The 19627-nt window shown below is 41.9% G+C and overlaps 1 protein-coding gene across 2 annotated transcripts in view; it reads right to left on the reverse strand.

The window, feature by feature from the left end:
• Positions 1-19627, reverse strand: part of LOC102866146 (plasminogen-like) — a 75045-nt gene that overhangs the window by 15901 nt on the left and 39517 nt on the right. The window contains exons 12-17 of one of the 2 annotated variants that reach the window (XM_006882773.1): positions 18267-18277; positions 16042-16188; positions 14876-14969; positions 7658-7778; positions 4816-4890; positions 24-164 (exon numbers count right to left, since the gene is read on the reverse strand). In XM_006882773.1, the coding sequence (XP_006882835.1) occupies positions 24-164; positions 4816-4890; positions 7658-7778; positions 14876-14969; positions 16042-16188; positions 18267-18277 (589 nt within the window). Of the gene's footprint in view, positions 1-23; positions 165-4809; positions 4891-7657; positions 7779-14875; positions 14970-16041; positions 16191-18266; positions 18278-19627 lie in introns of both variants that reach the window. The other variant, XM_006882774.1, reaches the window with a different exon arrangement.

Consider the following 19627-nt stretch of genomic DNA (forward strand, 5'->3'; position numbering starts at 1 on the left):
GAGAAACCAGGAGGGAGTCATACCTCTTTAGCTTCAGTAAGGCAATATCTGCACGTGAGGGCTCCAGGAACAGCGCGGAAACTTCTATTTGTTGCACATCTGGTTCAAGATTCACTTCTCTGTGTGCACCCAGGACAACCTTGTAGAACGATGGCCTGCTGGACCTGAAACAGATGGTCAAGTGAGGAGAGTAATATGGGCCTGCTGCGTCATGAGACCCTTTCTGTGCCTTGAAAGTATGTCTTCTTTTGTAACTGAGATATTTCACTCAGTATAATGTCCTCTAGGGTCATTCACTTAGCATAGTATTTCATGAGTTCCTTGTTTTTCAGTGCTGCATAGTATTCTATTGTGTGAATATACCAGAGCTTCTCTATCCGTTCGTTTGTTGATGGGCACTTGGGTTGATTCCAGCTCTTTACTATTGTGAACAAAGCAGCAATAAACATGGGTGTGCGTATATCTGCTTGGGTGGCAGTTATGGTTTCTTTAGGGTAAATTCCCAGAAGTGGAATTGCTGGCTCAAACGGGGCGGGGGGGAGTACATCTTCTCTGCACACCCATGTTTATTGTGGCTTTGTTCGCAATAACAAAGAGGTGGAAACAACTCAAGTGCCCATCAACAAACGAATGGATAGAGAAGCTGTGGTATATTCACACAATGGAACACTATACAGCACTGAAAAACAAGGAAATCATGAAATATTATATAAAATGGGTGACCCTGGAGGACATTATGCTGAGTGAAGTATCTAGTCACAAAAGGACAAATATTACAAAGGGAAATTGTAAAATGGGACTGACATAGGGGTTGAGGGAAGACGGAGAAGGAGGGGATGAATGATGTATATTGCATTGAAACAGATGAGGAAGAAAACAATTTAAAAGGGATATATGATTAGATATTAGTGGACTTGAGGGGAGGGATTGCATGACAATGAAAGAGTTTTACTTTTCAAGGAGAAGAGTGAATTGAATGGGCAGAGAGAAAAGTGCAACAATGAACGAATGAATGTAAAATCTAAGTCTCTGTAAACTTTCACTAAAATTAATTAAAAATACTTCAATCACTATCTTATAAACTGTGGTTAAAAGAGAAAATTGAGTCAACAACAACAACAAAAAAACCTTCAAAAAATGTACATCTTCTGCCCTCAACACCCATGGTCCAGAATCAAGAACTCCTGAATGGCAAACATCGTGATCCAACTGAACTTGGCTGTTAAAGGATGTCACTGTTGCTTTTTGTCTCCCCAGCCAGGAAAACTGAACCAATACAGAGGTGAGATCAAGGACAGACACCTAGTTTTGGTACCTCATGGTCACTACACACCGAGTGACTCTCCCCTCACACATCCAGACCTAGAATGCACCTCAACTGGCTCTTTTCCTCTTCTCTGGAAACCTTTTCCTCTCTCATCTTCTACACAGAGCATGATGTTGTCCTGGGATCTCTGCCTCCAGCTTCCTCACACTTTTTGCTTATTTCACTACTGTTTCCTAGTTCAGACCCCCTTTCCCTCCACAGTTGGCCTCTCATTGGCTCCTGGGCTTCCCTGTCCTCCCTCCATAAAAACAGCCTGTATTTTCCTTGTTGTGTTGTCCAACTCACCAAGCACCTGATCAGTGATCTCCTGTTAACCAGCCTACTTCCCAGACAACCCATTATCTACAGGAGAGCTAGAGAAACAGATTTTAAAATGTGAATCAAACAAAAGAAACCCCTTCAGGTGATGTTTCTAAAGTAAATTCTGAGGCAGGAAGTGAACTTGAAGTTACCTGGAGGAAATGGATGGTGAGGTAACACTTGTTGGATACAGAGTTTCTGTCTGGAGTGAGGAAGCATTTTGGAACCAGATGGAGGTGACAGCGGTGTTGTGAGTTCTGTAGAGTTGACTCTGGTTCATAACAGACTGTACATTAGAATTCATTCTAATCCCTCTGACGAAGGGTCATCCTCTTTTCCCCTGATCCTTCACTTTGCCAAGCATCATTTTCCAAGGACTGGTCCCTCTTGATAACATGGCCAACGTGTATGAAGAGGAATCACCACCTTCACCTACTGGCTGCACCTTTTCCAGGGCAGATTTGTTTGTTCTTTGGGAAATCCATGAGATGGTCAACATTCTTCACCACAATCAGATTCTACCACTCTCTTTCCTCATTCCTCCAGAGACTTCAAAGTCAAGGAGAACAAAATCCAGGCCCTGTGTGGTGGCCAGTCAAGACTCCCAAAGTCACACCACCAAGTTTTCCCACCACAAGGGTTTTTACTTACTGTGCGTAAGAACACACTTCTGCTGCATGTCTTCAGGGCTGGATTCTTTCATCGTCCAATCTCAATTCAGGTGTTTCCCTCACAGGAAGACCTTCCAGGCTGCCTCAGAGTAGCCCTTTGCACCTCTGCTAGGCCTGTGTCATCACTCCAGTTTGCTTTCTCTGAAGCACTTCATAATTCATTCATTTGCTTTCATATTTATTACGTATCTTTTCCCACTGGCATAAATAAACCATGTTAGTGTTATTTTATTGTCTCTCTTTGCAAGCAGCATCTTTTTCTGGGACGTTGTTGCCTCCCTGGCACAGGATTTGACACAGAATGCTTTTTTGTGTACCATCAAGTTGGAACCAGTGCATAGCTGGCCCTCTGGCAGGTTTTCAGAGGCAGGTAATTGCACCGGAAGAGCTTGCCCATCTTTCTTCCATGAAGCAGCTGAAGGATTTGAGTCACACACCTTGAGGATTGCAGTGCAGCTTCTTACCACTAGCCCACCAGAGCCTAACAGAACAGGTCCTTGTAAAATCCTGTTGATGGATTTCTTATTTTCTATCTCGCTTACTTGTAGTACTTGGATCCTTGACCGACACCCATGGAAGCAGCTGTTAAGAAATTAAATGACTTTGCAATGGGCAAATCTGCTGTCAAAGATTTCCTCAAAGTGCTAAAGAGCAAGGAATACTGATGTGGGCACCTGTTCCGAGCCATGGTATTTTTAGTCACTCTGTCTGCAGTGAAGGCTGGATCATGAATAAAGAATACTGAAGAATAATTGATGCATTTGAGTTGATGCCTTTGCCTTGACATTGGTGAAAAATACTTAGCATATCATGTTGTTGTTATGTACTGTTGAATCAGAACTGACCCCTATACCACAATATACCATCAACAACCAAAAGAACAAATAAACCTATCTTAAAAGATACATAAACCAGAGTGTCTCTTTGAGGCAAAGATGATAGGGCTTCTTCATCTCACATGTTTGGAGCCTGCTATCAGAAAGGGCCAGTCTTGGAGAAAGACGTCATGCTTGGCAAAACAGAGAGTCAGTAAAAAGGAGGCACAGGAGAGATGTTATAGTGGCTGCAGCATGGAGTCAGCTTGAACAGAGACTGTGAGAGTGGCACAGGACCAGGGAGTGCGTCGATCTGTTGTGCACGGGGCTGGTACAAGATGGAAATTACTAAAGGCACTCCGCCCCCCTATGTACACAGGAAATCACATACCCATCACTCTTTTATTCCTTTGTGGCCCTCTAAATTCAGGCCCACTTTCTCCTCCCTCTTGGAGAAGGACATCATGCCTGGTAAGGTGGAGGGACAGCGCAGGAGGGGAAGACCCTCTATGAGGTGGACTGATTCAGTGACTGGAATAATTGGGATGGGAGTGTCAGGGACAGTGCGATTGGCACAGCATAGAGCACAGTTTAGGGCTGTTGTACATAGGGTCGCTATGAGTCGCAAGCGACTCAACGGCACATAACAACACAACAACCACCTCCTAATCACAAAGTTTAAAAAAACAAACAAAAAAACACACACACACACACACCGAACGACACTTCTCTCAAGGTTCAGGTCACCAATCTCCATCTCCATGAAACCTTCTTCATTGGTGTTTTGTTGGAATCCAGGGAATCCCCATGGCTCTTTGTAGCTCCCTCTTTTCACTCTTAATGGTAGTTTTCTATCTAGAATACTACACTTTTCTTACTTGACTGATTATAAAATAATATTTCTCTGGTTAGATTATGAGTGTCCTGACTATAATGATTCTTGTTATGTGCTGCAAAGTTGCTTGCGACTCATAGTGACCCTATGCATAACAGCTCTAAACTCAGCTCTATCCTGAGCCAATGTCATTGTTTCTGACACACCTATTACTATTGCCCCCGTTATTATGTCAATCCATCTCATCTGGGATCTTCCTCTTCTGCACTGTCCCTAGACACTTCCAAGCATGATATCCTTCTCCAAAGACTGGCTTCTTCTGGCTCCATGACCAAAATATGTGAGACAAAGTCTCAAAATCCTTACTTCCAAGGAGCAACTTGGCTTCACCCTGTCCAGGACAGATCTGTTGGTTCTCTTGGCAGTCCATGGTATGTTCAAAACTCTTTTCCAGCACCACAACTTAAAGGCATCATTTCTTCTGTCATTTTTGCTCATTGTCCAGCTCTCTGGTGAGTAGCGAGTAATTACAAAGACCATGGCCTGGATCAGGTGCACCTTAGTCTCTAGACTGCTATCCTTGTTATTCATCACTCTGGAGAGGTCCTTGACAGCAGATTTCCCTAATGCATTCATCTTTTTATTTCCTAACTACTGGTGCCAAGAGTGTTGATTGTAGAACTGAGCAAGCTGGAATTATTACTTATATAGAGTGGGTCTATAGTAGTTACACAATATTATTATCATGATGGGGGGGGGGAAAGGACCAAAGGAAAAAAGCAAGAAGAAAAGCACTAGAAGATGAAGGAGGTGTCCCTGAACCAGAGAAGGTCTCCCAGTCACTGGTCATTTACAGCCCACACGTACTTCTCCAGGCAGTGGGCGGCAGTCAGCACCCAATCCGGTGATAGTAAGGTGCCTCCGCAGAAGTGCATGCCAAACCTAGAGAAGAACACCAGGATTTTAATTCAGATATGATGATTTATTCAGCTCCATTGCCCCAAAATTCTTAAAAGAATCGTTCACTGAACAATGTTGGTAATGGTAACAATCAAATCTTCCACTGGAAAAAAAAAAGACCGGTGGCCTGTTGTAGGATAGTGGTAATTTGAGTTGGGTTCCAGTGCCGGGGTTTTCTGGAGGACGACTCCACCCCTCCTCTCTGTGAAAGTATCTGGCGAGGCTCAGACACATTCTGTTTCTCTCTACACAAAATGGCTTTGGCCCGTCGGCCCTGGATCCCAGCTGAGTGCCTAGTTAAGGATTTCCCCTTGGGGCCCCTTTGATTTTCCTTTTCACAAGACCTGTGAAATTCTCAGGAGCCAGGGTGGTGTATTATGCTATATGTTGTGCTGCTAACTGAAGTCACTGGTTGAACTCTGCCAGTCTCTCTGCGGAAGGAAGAATGGGCCATCTCTGCCTACAACGATTCACAATCACAGAAATCTCCTGGAGGGTCACCAGGAGGTGGACTCATTTGACAGCAGTGTGTGTGGTTTGGTTTAGGAAAGGTCTGATAGATCTAAATTCAAGGAGCCACATGTGATGCCGAGTAGTGAAGCTGGGGAGTGTGTATATTCTGTCTGAGAGAAGTTGCGTTGACTGTGGGCACAGGGGGTTTCCTCTTAATCCCACATCTTCCAGGAACTGCATAGGTAGCTCTATACAACTGGCATGAGCCACCTTAAGCCAGATTGTAATGAAAGAGAAGGATATAGAGAGTAAATTATGTGAGAGTAGATGTGTTCATAGGTCGGTCAGGGAATAGACCACGGAGTAGCTTAGGGAAGACTAGAAAGCGAAGGAGCTGTGCAGAGAGCAACGAGCTGCTTAGTGACAAGATAAAAACACACTTGATGACAGAATAAAGTAAAAGATAAGCAAGTGTATTGGTGGCACGTGACGAATTTGTGAAGCCAGTCTCTGTAGTGGGTCAGGAGAGGTAGGAAGCCCGACAAGCAAACATGTAAGGGACTGTGTCGTACGCATGCTGTATGTGAAGTGCTCCAGAACAGCAAGCTCACAAACGCTGTCCTGGAGGATCGGAACTGGTCCCCTGAAAGTAAGGAGACTATGGCTTATCCTTGAGGAGATTTGATGTAAATGGGTGTTACTCTCTGAACTGAATCTAAACACTCACAAAAGTGCAAAGGGAAATAAGAGTCCAGGTATGATAGAAAAGGAGCTCTGTCTGCACAATGATTAATCACTTGGTTGCTGACTAGAAGGTCAGAGGTTCAAACTGACCAGCCCCTTTATGGGAGAAAGATGATACACTCTCCTCTCATGAAGAGTTACAGCCCTGGGAACCCTGTGGGCAGTGCTGCTATGGCCTGGAGCATTGCTATGAATCAGATTCAGCTCAGTGGTTATCAGTTTGACAAATGACTGGATTGAGAAATCGTGGTACATCCACACGATGGAATACTATGCAGCACTCAGGAGCAATGATTTTGGAAAATACTGTGTAACATGCGAGAGGCTGGAGAGCATTATGCTGAATGAATTCAGTATCATAGGAGAATTATTGCATAGGATAATTATTTTAAAAATGAAGGATAACTAGTAAAATGTGTATGAAGGCCCAAGGCAGGAAGGAGAGGAAGCAGAGGGGTGAGAATGGACAGGGGGAAATGATGGGGGTCACACAATTTGGTGGCAGAGGGAGGGAGTAAAGGAAGTAGGAAAGATCCAGTAAATATTTGAGAAGATGGGGTAATTGTGGGCCTAGTTCAATGGCGATTGATTTTATAAAACACAGTGTAAGAAAATGATTGTATGAAATACAGTGTGATATGAAGGAAATTGTGAAATACAGTGTGTACAAATTTTGTATGCAAAGCATTATAAAGGAAAAGAAAGATTGTGGATTTGGTTTTTCTCTTTTTATCTAATAGACTATAGACTGTTTTGTATTGCCTCTCATTTAAAAGTGTCACATTTCTAAAAATGTTAAGTGCCATCGCGTCATAGCCAACTCATAGTGATCCTATGAGTGAAAGACCTGAACGCTTGTACAACTTTCATCCTTTCTCCATAGTCATAGAGTTTCTGAAGGCAAGCCATTCGGAAGTGGATGCCACTCCTGCTTCCAAGCTTGTTTTAATTGAGGAGCTCCACCAAACACTGTCCACCACGGGTAACCATTATCACATTTGACACATCAGTGTCACAGGGTTTAGCGTTACAATTCCCCTCCCCCATTTTGCATAATTACCTGAATGTGTGAATCCCCTAAGCAGCTTCAAAACACTTGTAGCAAAATTTTGGTATATTGAAATTTAGTGTAGAATGCTACATCCTCAGATTTTAATGACAATGTCAAGGAAAAAATACCAATCCTGGACATTTTCAAAGTAGAGAACCCGTACTATACTATGTTGTTGTTGTTGTGTACTGTTGAGTGGGAACCGACCCAGAGCTGACCCCTTCAGCAGGTTTTCAGGGGCAGTAAATCACACAGGAGGAGACTGTCCATCTTTCTCCCATGGAGCAGTTGGTGGATTTGAACCGTGTGCCTTTAGATTGGCAGCACAACTCCTTACCACTAGGCCACCAGAGCTCCTACGCTTTAGTCAGTTGATTTTTGTACTGTTCATTTCCTTCGAGGAGGTTAGAGGAATACTGAGATTTGCAGTGTGAAGATTGGAAGGGCTTCACGGGGCTTGCACAGAAAGCAGGCATCAATTGTTTAAGAAAATGATCTTACCGTGTCCGGAGACTGACTTGCCAAGGCCAGGAATGCGGATTGGCCACACACCCACCTACAACTCTGCCGGGACACTTCTTTGGCTCCACCTTGGGCTTCCCACAATCATATGAAGCGGATTCTGTGGCACAAAGTTGGGGAAAGATCCATCTGAAGGAGTCAAAGTTGGCAAAACCCAAACCCCACCAACATAGGGTCGAGTCCAACTCACAGTGACCCTGCGAGGGTTCTGGAAGCTGTAAACAGTGACTGGAGGAGTGTCCCTCTCTATATCCCTTGGGGCCGCTGGCAGATTCAAAGTGCCAACACTCAGTGGTACAGTACATGACACTCTACACCACCAGGGCTCCTTTGAAGGCAACAGCTTTATCAATTATTTCAAAGATAATTAACGTCTCGCAGCCAAAATGTCGATTTTAGGCATCCCAGAGCCCTGGGTAAATAGTGGAAAGAAAATATCTTCTGGGAAATGTTCTCTAAGTTTAGAAGTGGTTGCTGTTGTTGTTGTAGCTGAACCCTCAGTAGGTTTTCAGAGGCAGTGAAGTCGTGGGAGGGGCTAGCCCCGATTTCTCCCGCAGAGCAGCTCAGATCTCATGCCTTTGGGTTGCTGGGGTAACTCCTTATCACTAGATACCAGGGCTCCCTCTTAAGAATGCCGTACTGTTTAACATAACTAACCCAAGATCAAATACTGCCTTCTCTCAGTCAGCCTTTTCATCCTTGTTTACTGTTTCATAAGATTTATGTGTAGCTTAAAAATGTTCTTTTTCTTTTTTCCTTAGAGAGCTCTGGTGGCTTAGTGGTAAGGAGTTGTGTGCGTCAGCCCACTGGAGCACTGGGTCAGTCCACCAGCTGCTTCTTAGAAGAAAGATGGGCAAACTCCTCCCATTGATTTACTGCCTCTGACAACCTGCTGGGCGTCAGCTAAGAGTTAATAGATGTTATGTCATTGATGGTTCAACGAGAACAAGATTTTTCATTTTAAAATTGAGCTTTCCTTGCGAATTTTAAAAAACCAACAAACAAAACCCAATATAGAAGTTTGGAAATTTTAAGAAAAAATGTATTTAAATAGTGCTCTCTTAAATAAACAAAATAAAGAATAATTTTCATGGATTGGAAAGTTCAACATTGAGAAAGTATCGGTACTACCTAAAGAGATCTATGAATAGAATGCAATTCTAACCCAGGTCTCATCAACATTCTTTAAAGAGAGGGAAAAACAAATCACCATCTCTTTGTGGAAAGGAAAGAGATCTCCCCTAAGCAAAGCACTTCTGGAGAAAAACCAAGCAGAAATCTCAGACCTGCTAGTATCAGAACCTGCACTATATCCATGAAAGATCAGAAGAGCCTGGGGCTTGTACGGTGACACACACATAGACAAGTGGAAGAGAATCAAGAACCCAGGAGTAAATCCATCCACCTGTGGACAAGCCTGGTGCTTGTACAATGACAGACACATAGACAAGTGGAGGGAATCAAGAACCCAGGGGGAAAAATCCACCCACCTATGGACAAGCAATGTTCAACAAAGGGTAAGAGGCCTTGAAGCAGGGGAAGAGATGATCTCTTTTAATAAAGATCCCACAAAACTAAATATGTAAATTGTTGAATGGGGAAACTAATTTGGTCCGTAAACTTTTACCAAAATAAAAATAAAATCTTCAAAAAATAAAAAGAAAACAAACAAAATCCAAAATCTCTAAGGAACTTCTTGGAAAGGGAACAATAAAACCTTAAAAGAAAGGGGGAGGTATGTAAACAACTTAATCAGACAAAGTCACAATTAAAAAGATTCCATTCTAAAATAATCCAAATAAAACCAGCAAAACCACACTTTAGGGAATTAAAAAATTCTTAACCTTCAATTGCTGCCCTTTTAAATACCGACCTACATACAAAGTGCTGAACAGAAGACTTCAAAGGGCAGCTCGAGAAGACAAAGCATGATAATGGAATGTGCAAAGAGCTGGAGTCAAAGAAGCAAAAGGGAAGGGCCCCCTCAGCATTTCTCAAGCTGAGGGAACTGAAGAACAAATTCAAGCCTTGACTTGTAATATTTAAAGATGCGATGGACAAAATCTCAAGCAATCAGGAAGCATTAAAAGAAGATGGAAGGAATACACAGATTTAGCTGACACAGAACCTTATCAGGAAGCAGCATGTGATCAAGAACCAATGGTAATAAATGAAGAAGTTCAAGTTTCTCTGAAATCATTGGCAAAAAATAAGGCCCTGGAATTGATGGAATATCGATTGAAATATTTCAACAAAAGAAACAAAACAAAACAAAAATGCAGCCCACAATGTGCTCACCAGACTCTGCCAAGAAATCTGTAGTACAACTACCTGGCCAACTAACTGGAAGAGATCCATAGTTACTCCCATTCCCAAGAGAGGTGATTCAACAGAATGTGGAAACTATAGAAAAAAATATCATTAATATCACATGCAAGCAAACTCTTGCTGAAAATTATCCAAAACAGCTAGAACAGTACATTGATAGAGAACTATCAGAAATACCAGAAAGATTTAGAAGAGGCCGTGGCACCAGGGATATCATTGCTGATGTCAGTTAGATCTCGGCTGAAAACAGAGAGTACCAGAAGGATGTCCATTTGTCCTTTATTGACTATGTAAAGGCTTTTGACTGTGTGGATCATAACAAATTATGGATAAAATGGAAAAGAATGGAAATCCCTGGACACTTAGTTGTGCTCATAGGAGACAGACCTAGACCAAGAAGTTGTTGTCCTAACAGAACGAGGGAATACTACATGGCTTAAAACCAAGAAAGGAGTGTGTCAGGAATGTAGCCTTTCTCCATAAACTTTCTATCTATATGCTAAACAGATAATTTAAAAAGCTGGCCTTTATTAAAAAGAATGTGGCATTGGGATCAGAGAAAGATTTCTCAACAACCTGCATTATTCAGCTGACAATATTGTTCACCGAAAGTAAAGAGGTCTTGAATCAGGAGGACTGGAAAAGCTGCAGAAGATCAAAGATCACAACCTTCAACATGGATCACATTTCAGTATAAAGAAAACAAAAATCTTCTCCACTGGGCCCGTAGGCAGCATCATGATACATGAAGAAAGAATTGAAGTTGTTAAAGAGGTCAGCTTGCTTGGATCCACGATCAGTATTCTTGGCACAAGCAGTCAGAATTCAAAAGATGAATTGCACTAGGAAAATGTTCTGTCCAAGACATTTCCAGAGTGCTAAGGAGCAACGATGTCAGTTTAAAGACTTAAGTGCACCCAATCCAAGTCATGATCCTCTCATTTGCTTTCTATGCATCTGAGAGCTGCAAAGTGACTAAGGATGATGGAAGAAGAATGAATGCCTTTGAGTTGTGGTGTTGGAGAAGAGAATGGACCATACCATGGGCTTCCAAGAGAACAAACAGGTTTGTCCTTCAGAGGGTAAAATGAGGTTGCTTCTTAAAGGCAAGGATTTTAAACACCGTCTGACATCCTTTGGGCATGTTGTGGGAAGGGGCCAGTCATTGGAGAAGGACTTCATACTTGGAAAAACAGAATATTAGGGCAAGAGAGGAAGACTCTAGATGAGATGGATCGATACAGTGACTGTGGCAAAGAGGCCAGGTGTGTCAGAGATGGTGAGGTTGGCTCAGCATAGGGCAGGTTCAGAGCCACTGTTCATAGAGTTGCTATGAGTTGTAGTTGACTTGACAGCACATAACAACATGACATACTAGGAGACCTGTGATTCATTACTTCGTTCATTTTGTTATACACTTAGCAATATTTATTCAAAGATTCAGAGCCTGCTGTGTTCCAGACACTTCTCTAAGCACTGTGCGTGAGAAGAAATAACTAAGGTCTCTGTTTTTCAATCTTCACATCTTGTTGTTTTTATTGTCAGGTGCTTTTGAGTCAACTGTGACTAACAGTGGCCCTATGAGCAGTTAGTCCGAACCATGCCTGGACCTGTACCATACTTATCATCTCTGATGTACTTGAGCCCATTGTTAGAGTCACTGTGTCAATCCGTCTAATTGGGAATCTTCTTCTCTTTCACTGACCCTCTACCTTTCCAAGCTTGATATCTTTTTTCCAAGGAATAACCTTTCTTAACAATATGTTCAAGGTATATGAGAGAAACTTTCACTGTCTTTGCTCAAGGAGCACCCTGCTTGCACTTTCTCCAAGACATATTTGTTTGTTCTTTTGGCAGTCCACAGGATGTTTAGGACCCTTCTCCAATGCCACAATTCAAAATTATTAAGTCTTCTTCTGTCATCCTTAGTCATTGTCCAACTTTTAGATGCTTAGCAAGTAACTGAGAAAAAAAAAAAACCCATGACTTAAATCAGTGCACCTTACTCTTTAAATTAACATCACTTCTCTCTAGGACTTTCAAGAGATCCTTGACCTCAGATTTTCCCAGTGCAACTCATCTTTTGATTTCTTGACTGCTGGTGCCAAGGGCTTGTGGATACAGATAAGATGAAATTGTTGACAACTTTAATCCTCTCTCCATCTATCATGATGTTGCCCATTGGTCTAAGGCTAAGGATATTTGTTTTCTTGATGTTGAGATGTAATCCATATAGAAGATCTTTGATCTTCCGTAGCAAGCATTTCAAGTCCTCACTTTCAACAAGCAAGGCTGATATCCTCTGCATAATGCAGATTGTTGGTGAGCTTTCCTCCAAACCTTATTACACATTCTTTTTAATAAAGTCTGACTTTTCAAATGATTTGCTTAGCATACAGACTGAGTAAGTATGGAGGGGGAAAAATACAGTCCTGACACATATCTTTCTTGATCTTAAACCATGCAGTGTTCCCTTGTTTTGTTTGAACAACAGCTTCCTGGTCTACATATAGATTCCACATGAGCATAATTAAGTGTTTTAGGATTCCCCTTCTTCTCAATGTCAGCCACAACTTGTTATGACTCACATAGTCAAATGCCTTTGCATTGCCAGTGAAATACAAATAAACATTCATTTTATATTCTCTGCTTTCAGCCAAGATTCATCTAACATCAGCAGTGATATCCTGGTGCTATGGTGGCCTCTTCAAGTTGCAATACTTAAGGATGCTTTGGGAAGAATATTAAATGATCCAGGAAGCATTTAAAAAAGATGGAAAGAGTTTACAGGGTCATTGTACCAAAAGGAATTGGTGGACACAGAAGAATTTCATCAAACAACATATGAGCAAGAGCCTGTGGTGATGAAGGAAGAAGTTCAAGCTGCTCTGAAAGAATTGGCAAAAAGTAAGGCCCCAGGAACTGATGGCATACCATTTGACATATTTCAACAAATAGACACTACCCTGGATGTGCTCACTAAGTTGTGCCAAGAAATTTGGAGGGTAACCACCTGGCCAGCTGACTGGAGGAGATCTATATTTGTTCCCATTCCAAAGAAAGTTGATCCGACAGAGTGTGGAAATTATCTAACAGTATCACTGATATCACATGCAAGCAAGATTCTGCGGAAGATTATCCAAAAATAACGGGAACAGAGAACTGCCTGAAATGCAGGCTGGATTTAGAAGAGGCTGTAGCACTAGGGATATTATAGCTAATGTCAGATGGAGCTTGACTGAAAGCAGAGAGTACCAGAGGAAAGTCTATCTATGTTTCATTGACTATGCAAAGACATTTGACTGTGTGGATACAACAAACTGGCTGACTCTGAGAAGACTGGGAATCCCAGAACACTTGATTGTACTTATGCAAAACCTATACTTGGACCAGGAGGCAGTCGTCAAAACAGAGCAAGGAAACATCGCATAGTTCAAAATTGGGAAGGGTGTACTTCAAAGATAGAAAGTAGGAAACAGTGAAGAAGGAACAGTAGTTGGAAAATATGGCCTTGGTGATAGAAATGAAGCCAGAAATAGAATGATTGAATTTTATATTTATAATGATTTATTCATTGAAAATACTTTTTCTAAAAAACACAAAAGACAAATTATACGTGGATATCACCCTGATTGGCTGCATAGGAATCAGACTGACTACATTTTTGGAAGGAATCATTGTAGAAGCTCAATATCAGCAGTCAAAACCAGGCCAGGGCAGACTGTGGGTCAGATTATTAATTATTCATATGCAAGTTCAAGTTGAGGCCGAACAAAATTCAAATAAGTTCACAGGAACCAAGATACGATTTTGAATCAATTCCATCTGAATTTCATGATCCATCCTAAAGATTTGAGGCATTGAACACCAATAACAGAAAACCAGATGAGTTGTAGGATGATATCAAGGATATTATCCATGAAGAAAACAAAACGTCATGACACAAACAGAGGACAAAGAAAAAAATTGAAATAGATGTCAGAAGAGACTGTGAAGATTGCACTGGAGCATCGAGAAGCCAAACCTAAAGGAAAACATGTTGAAGTGAAAGAGCTGAACATACAATTTCAAAGGGCAGCTTGGGAGGACAAAGCAAAGTAGTATAAAGGAATGTGCAGAGAGCTGGAATTGGAGAATAAAAGGGGAAGAATCCACTCTGCATTTCTCAAGTGGAAATAGCTGAAAAAACAAATCTAAGCATTGTGTTGCAATGTGCTATGGGCAATATATTGAATGGCTCAGAAAGCATCAAAAGAAGATGGAAGGAATACACAGAGTCACTGTACCAGAAAGAATTGATTGATACTGAAAACTTCAGGAAGAACCATCTGAACAGGAGCCAATGATCATGAAGAGGAAGTGGAAGCTGCCTTGATAATGCCATTATTCATGTCTTATTGACACGTCACAGTCCCCTCTCTTTCCTTCCCCATCCATTTGCTAATCTCTGCTCCTTCTCTCTCCGCTCTCATTCTTGTTCGCCTTCCACATTTGTTTCTAAGTGTAAGTCTTTCCTTATGAAAACATAACAATCAAATAAGGACCCCATTAAGCTATAGACATGGTTCAGTATGTCAATGTGGAAAGCAAATTCTACCCAAGGGATCGTGTGGGAATGAACCAGTTTGGAGCCCTGGTTCTTTGTTTCTTGTCTTCTCGCTCATGTGGAAAACACCAAGGTCTCGTGTTCTTTCAGGACTCACCAACTGCTCACCAGCTATGCAGGAGCAAAGGAATCTGTCCTATGAAGATGTCCATCTCTGGAAGCCCCAGGGCACAGTGGTGCTCTGTCCTACAGGGTGTGCTGTGAGTTGCAGCCAACTTGACAGCAACACATTTGGCTTGGTTACAGGGTAAACAACAACCTACCACACTGAGGAATGTCACAGTAGTCAAAAAGCTTCCTCGGGTTCATCGTGTAGCACCAAGGACCATTCACATCTCCGTCTGGGTTGCGGCAGTACTAGAAAACAGGCAGAAGTCTACGATCCCACCCACATGAAGGCCAGAAGGGAGGGGCAGGTATCCCATGGCATTGGCACCTCACTTCTGTTCTTAGAAGATCAAATATCCTGTGCCTTTTTTAAGGGGGAGAATTGACAAAGTTACTTTGAGGATGTTTATAAAAGCTTTGAATCCCACTGTGCCATTGGCCATGTCCCCAAATTGAAAGGAACTCAGACTCTGAGGCTACTTCCTAGGGAGAGTGGTGGTCCCAAGGAGGTCCTGAAGTGGAGACTCTATCAAATGAGCCTCCACTCCCTGGGTCTTCATTGTGAAGATTACAGCAGTAAGGACCCTGGAATGCCGCTGGCCAGTCTTATCTGTGGTTTATTGTCGCAACATCCCACCTGACAAAACCATTTCCTTGGTGGTTCAGAAACATCTATTTCCACAGACTGCGTACATTATTTCTTTCTTTCCTTTTCCAAGTCCCCTGGAGAAAATCATCCAAGTGGGTGAGCCTGAGGGACACTCACTATGTAGAATTCTGAGGGCCTCATCAAAGGGTTTTAAGAATAACCCAACTCAGGGAGCTCTGGTGGTCTAGTGGCAAAATGCTACACTGTAATCTCAGAGGCATGTGGTTCAAATCCACCAGATGCTCTGCTGGAGAAGGAGGGGCAATCTCCTCCTATACCGGTCAGATCTGATTTGATGGTACACATAAAAAAATAATAATAATAATAATAAAATAAAATAAAAAAGAATAACCCAACTCAAGAGTCACTTAAGGCATCTCCAACCACCAGAACCAAGAAGACAAACACTAGAACTTGAACCAGCAGAACACGTGAGAAATGCTCAAAAGACCAAAAAGAGACCAAGCATATGACGGGTGGTCGGCTCGCCATGTTGACTGTGACCTGCAATCTGGTGCCAGTTCTAGTTCAGTCTCCTGAAGCCTCTTCAGGTTTCCCCTCCCTTCAGCCACTGAAAGTCGTTCTGACCACCTTTCTGTCACACTAGACCAGTTCTGTCTGCAAAGGTTGTCAGGCAAAAGGTGGACGAGAGCTCAAATCAAAGGGACTTACATTTTTCTCCAGACCCGCCCTTGGATTTGTCTCTGGAGTGAAAATGCTGTGCTTGTGGGGCTCCTGGGCCGCCCACTCCTGACACGGGACGCCGCTGGCAGTGGTCGCCTTCTTACCCCGATAGCCTTTGCCGACTCCAAGCATGCACTCTTGAGGAATGATGGAAAAGAGGGTGATAAACCATTACATCAGCCCAATGAGATGATGAACAAATATCTGCAGTGACTTTGAATTTCTGTTTAAATAATATGACACGCTGAGTGGTCAAATCCTTTAGAACTCTATACAAAGCACCCGTCATGATTAACTGCCTATTTGGTGACATAGAAGCCCTGGTGGTGCAGTGTGTCCTGCATTGGGCTGCTAACTGCAAGGTTAGAAGTTTGAATCTATCATCTGCTCTAGGAAAAAGCATGGTAGCTTCCTCCCCTAGAGGTTCCCAGCCTCAGAAACCCAGTGGAGGCTCCCTGTGAGTCAAAACTGAGTTAAAAGCAATGTGTTTATTTTTTTTTATTAAATATGTAAAGGAGGCTGTCTCCATGCACTTAATTATGCTAAGGGCAAGAATTGACTTGATCCATTTCACAGTGCAAAGATGCTCTCCCCTCAAACTGTGCATGAAATATACCACTCAAATATTTCAGCTTATTAATTTGAGGGATCAATGTGTTTATTTTAAGAAGTGCCAGGAAAGGTTATTGGCTTGAGAACAGTCACAGATTTGACAGGATGTTAGAATAAAAATTGTAGCTGGGACAATATAGTAAATAAGACTGAGCACTTGTGAGAATTGGCACCATGTAGATGCTGCTGCAAACCGTTTGGCGACATGAAATACCACCCTCATCATTGCTTTCCTCCGCCTCATTGTTTCCAAGTCAGGGCCAACTCAGAGCTGACCCTCCAGTGAGCTCCAGGGCTGTAAGGTGCACAAGAAGAGCCTCTGATTCCTGTGTATCCAACGAGTGAGGTCCATGTGTATAGTCACCACTCATGTATTTACAAAAGGTATTTGTTTTTTGTGGGTTCATTGTGAAGTAAAATAATTTATTTCTGTTATTCTTTTTTTAAAAAAAAAATTTAATGAAAGTTTACAGAGACTTTGGATTTCCATTCCTTTATTATTACACTTTTCTCCCTGCCCACCCCTCCCCCACAGTTTGCTCTTCTCTTTGAAAAATAAGAAAAATTATTTTATTGTTATGCAATCTTCCACCCCGACCCCAAGTGCACTCCACTATACAGCCTCCATTTTGAAAAGTAACAGAAAAATTCTTTCACTGTTATACAATCCCTCCCCCCAAGTCCACTCCACTGTGCAGCCTTCCTTCTGGACTCCTGTCGTGACAATAATACCTAATCATATATCCTTTTTAAACAGTTCTCTCCCTCATCTGTTTCAATACAGTATACATAATTTATCCCACCTTTCTCAGTCTCCCCTCCTCCAGCCCCGATCAGTCCCATTTTAAAACAGTGGCACTATGCAGTATTTGTGACTGAGATATTTCACTCAGCATAGCGTCCTCCAGAGTCACCTATTTTGTATAATATTTCATGAGTTTCTTGTTTTTCTGTACAGCATAGTATTTCATTGTGTGAATATACCACAGCTTCTCTATTCATTTGTTTGTTGATGGGCACTTGGGTTGTTTCCAACTCTTTGCTGTTATGAACAAAGCAGCAATAAACATGGGTGTGCATATATCTGCTTGGGTAGAAGTTATAGTTTCTTAAGGGTATATTCCCGGTAGTGGAATTTCTGTATAAAAAGTATTTTTAATGAATAAATCATTGATTGAGAAAAATTCAATCATTCAGTCTCCAGATTCATTTCACCAAGTCACCAAGTCTGTAATTTCCAGCTACAGATCTTCCTTCTTTGTTCCCAACTTTTGTGTTCCAGTCACCAATTATTACTAATGAATCTTGATTGCATGCTCCATCTATTTCAGACTGCAGACATTGGTTGTTGTGGGCATTGATCAAGGGTGATAAATTTTATAAAACACAATGTATAGGAATGATCATATGAAACATAATGGGAATAAAGGAATGTGTGAAACACAATGCACATGAATTAAACACAAAGTATATGAATTCTGTATGCAAACCAATATAAAATTTTCAGAGTTGGTTGTTACTGTTATCAGGTGTCACTGAGTCAAGTACGACTCACAGTGACCCTAGGAACGGTGGATCTGAATCTTGTCCTGTCTTGTGACATCTTCACTATCTCTGACACCCTCGATCCTATTGCTGAAGTCACTGTGTCAATCGACCTGGTTGAGCGTCTTCTTCTCCTTGGCCATCCCTCCACCTTCCCAAGTATGATGTCCTTCTCCAAGGAATAACCCCTTCTAGCAACTTGTCCAAAGTATGGGAGACACAACTTCATCATCCTTGTTTCCAAGGGGCACTCGGGCTGCACCTTCTCCAAGACATATCTGCTTGTTCTTTTGGCCATCCTAGGGATATTCAGTGCCCTTCTCCAACAGCACAGCTGAAAGGCATCAACTCTTTGTCTATCATTCATATTCATTGTCCAGCTCCCAGATGCATAACAAGTGACTGAAAAGACTATGGCTGAATCATATGCACCTTAGTCTTCAAACTGACAGCATTGCTCCTCAATAATTTGAAGAGGTCCCTGACTACAGACTTTCACACTCTAATGTGTCTTTTAATCTCCTGGCTGCTGGTACTAAATGTATTGATTATGACTCTAAGTAAGGTGAAGTCATTGACATTTTCAATCTTTTCTCCAGCTATCATTATGTTCCCTATCAGTTCAGTGGTGAGGATTTTTGTTTTCTTGATTGAGATGTAATCTATAGTGAAGGCTGCAGTGTTAACCTTCTGCAGCAAGTCTCTTTCAGCAAGCAAGTTTGCTGAAGTTGGTAGAAATTCTCAATTTTATCATCTTTTGCTTCTGCTGTTGGTGCCTATATTTGAGTGATAGTTGTATTAACAGGTCTCCCTTGGATACATATGGATAGTATCCTCTCCCTCACAACATTGTACTTCAGGATGAACCTCAAAATGGTCTTTTGACTATAAATGTGACACTACTCTTTCTCAAGTTTTCATTTACAGCATAATAGAGTGTATGTGTGAGAGATTGAGGCAAAGTGGCTGATGCTCATTCATTTCAGCTCACTGTGCCTATAATGTTGATAGTCCTGCATTCCAGTTCATTTTTTAAAACTTAAATATTCCTAAATGCCTACACCCCATGTTCTAGTTATTAGTTGCTGATTGCAGCTGTTCCCCCTCTTATTTTCCTATCTTCCAATCAGAGGTCTCTATCTCTAGTGCTATATCTGGTCTTCCTCTTTGTTCACAGCGTTTTGAAGGCCTGTTATTTCAGAAGTGGATGGGCAATCCTTCTTCTGGTTTTGTCTTCTCTGGGAGCTCAGGGGAAGCCTGCTCACGATGTGTGGCCCTGCTGATACCTGAGTGGCATAGCTTCTAGCATCACAGCAAATCACAAGTTTGTCTAGTAGAGCGAGGTGATAGACAAGTACTGTACTCATAAGAGCTAATGACAAACAAACATACATAGAGATAGAGATAGAGATAGAGA

This window comes from Elephantulus edwardii, unplaced genomic scaffold (assembly GCF_000299155.1).
Source record: "Elephantulus edwardii isolate Elephantulus edwardi_28Jun2011 unplaced genomic scaffold, EleEdw1.0 scaffold00024, whole genome shotgun sequence".
Classification (NCBI taxonomy): Eukaryota; Metazoa; Chordata; class Mammalia; order Macroscelidea; family Macroscelididae; genus Elephantulus; species Elephantulus edwardii.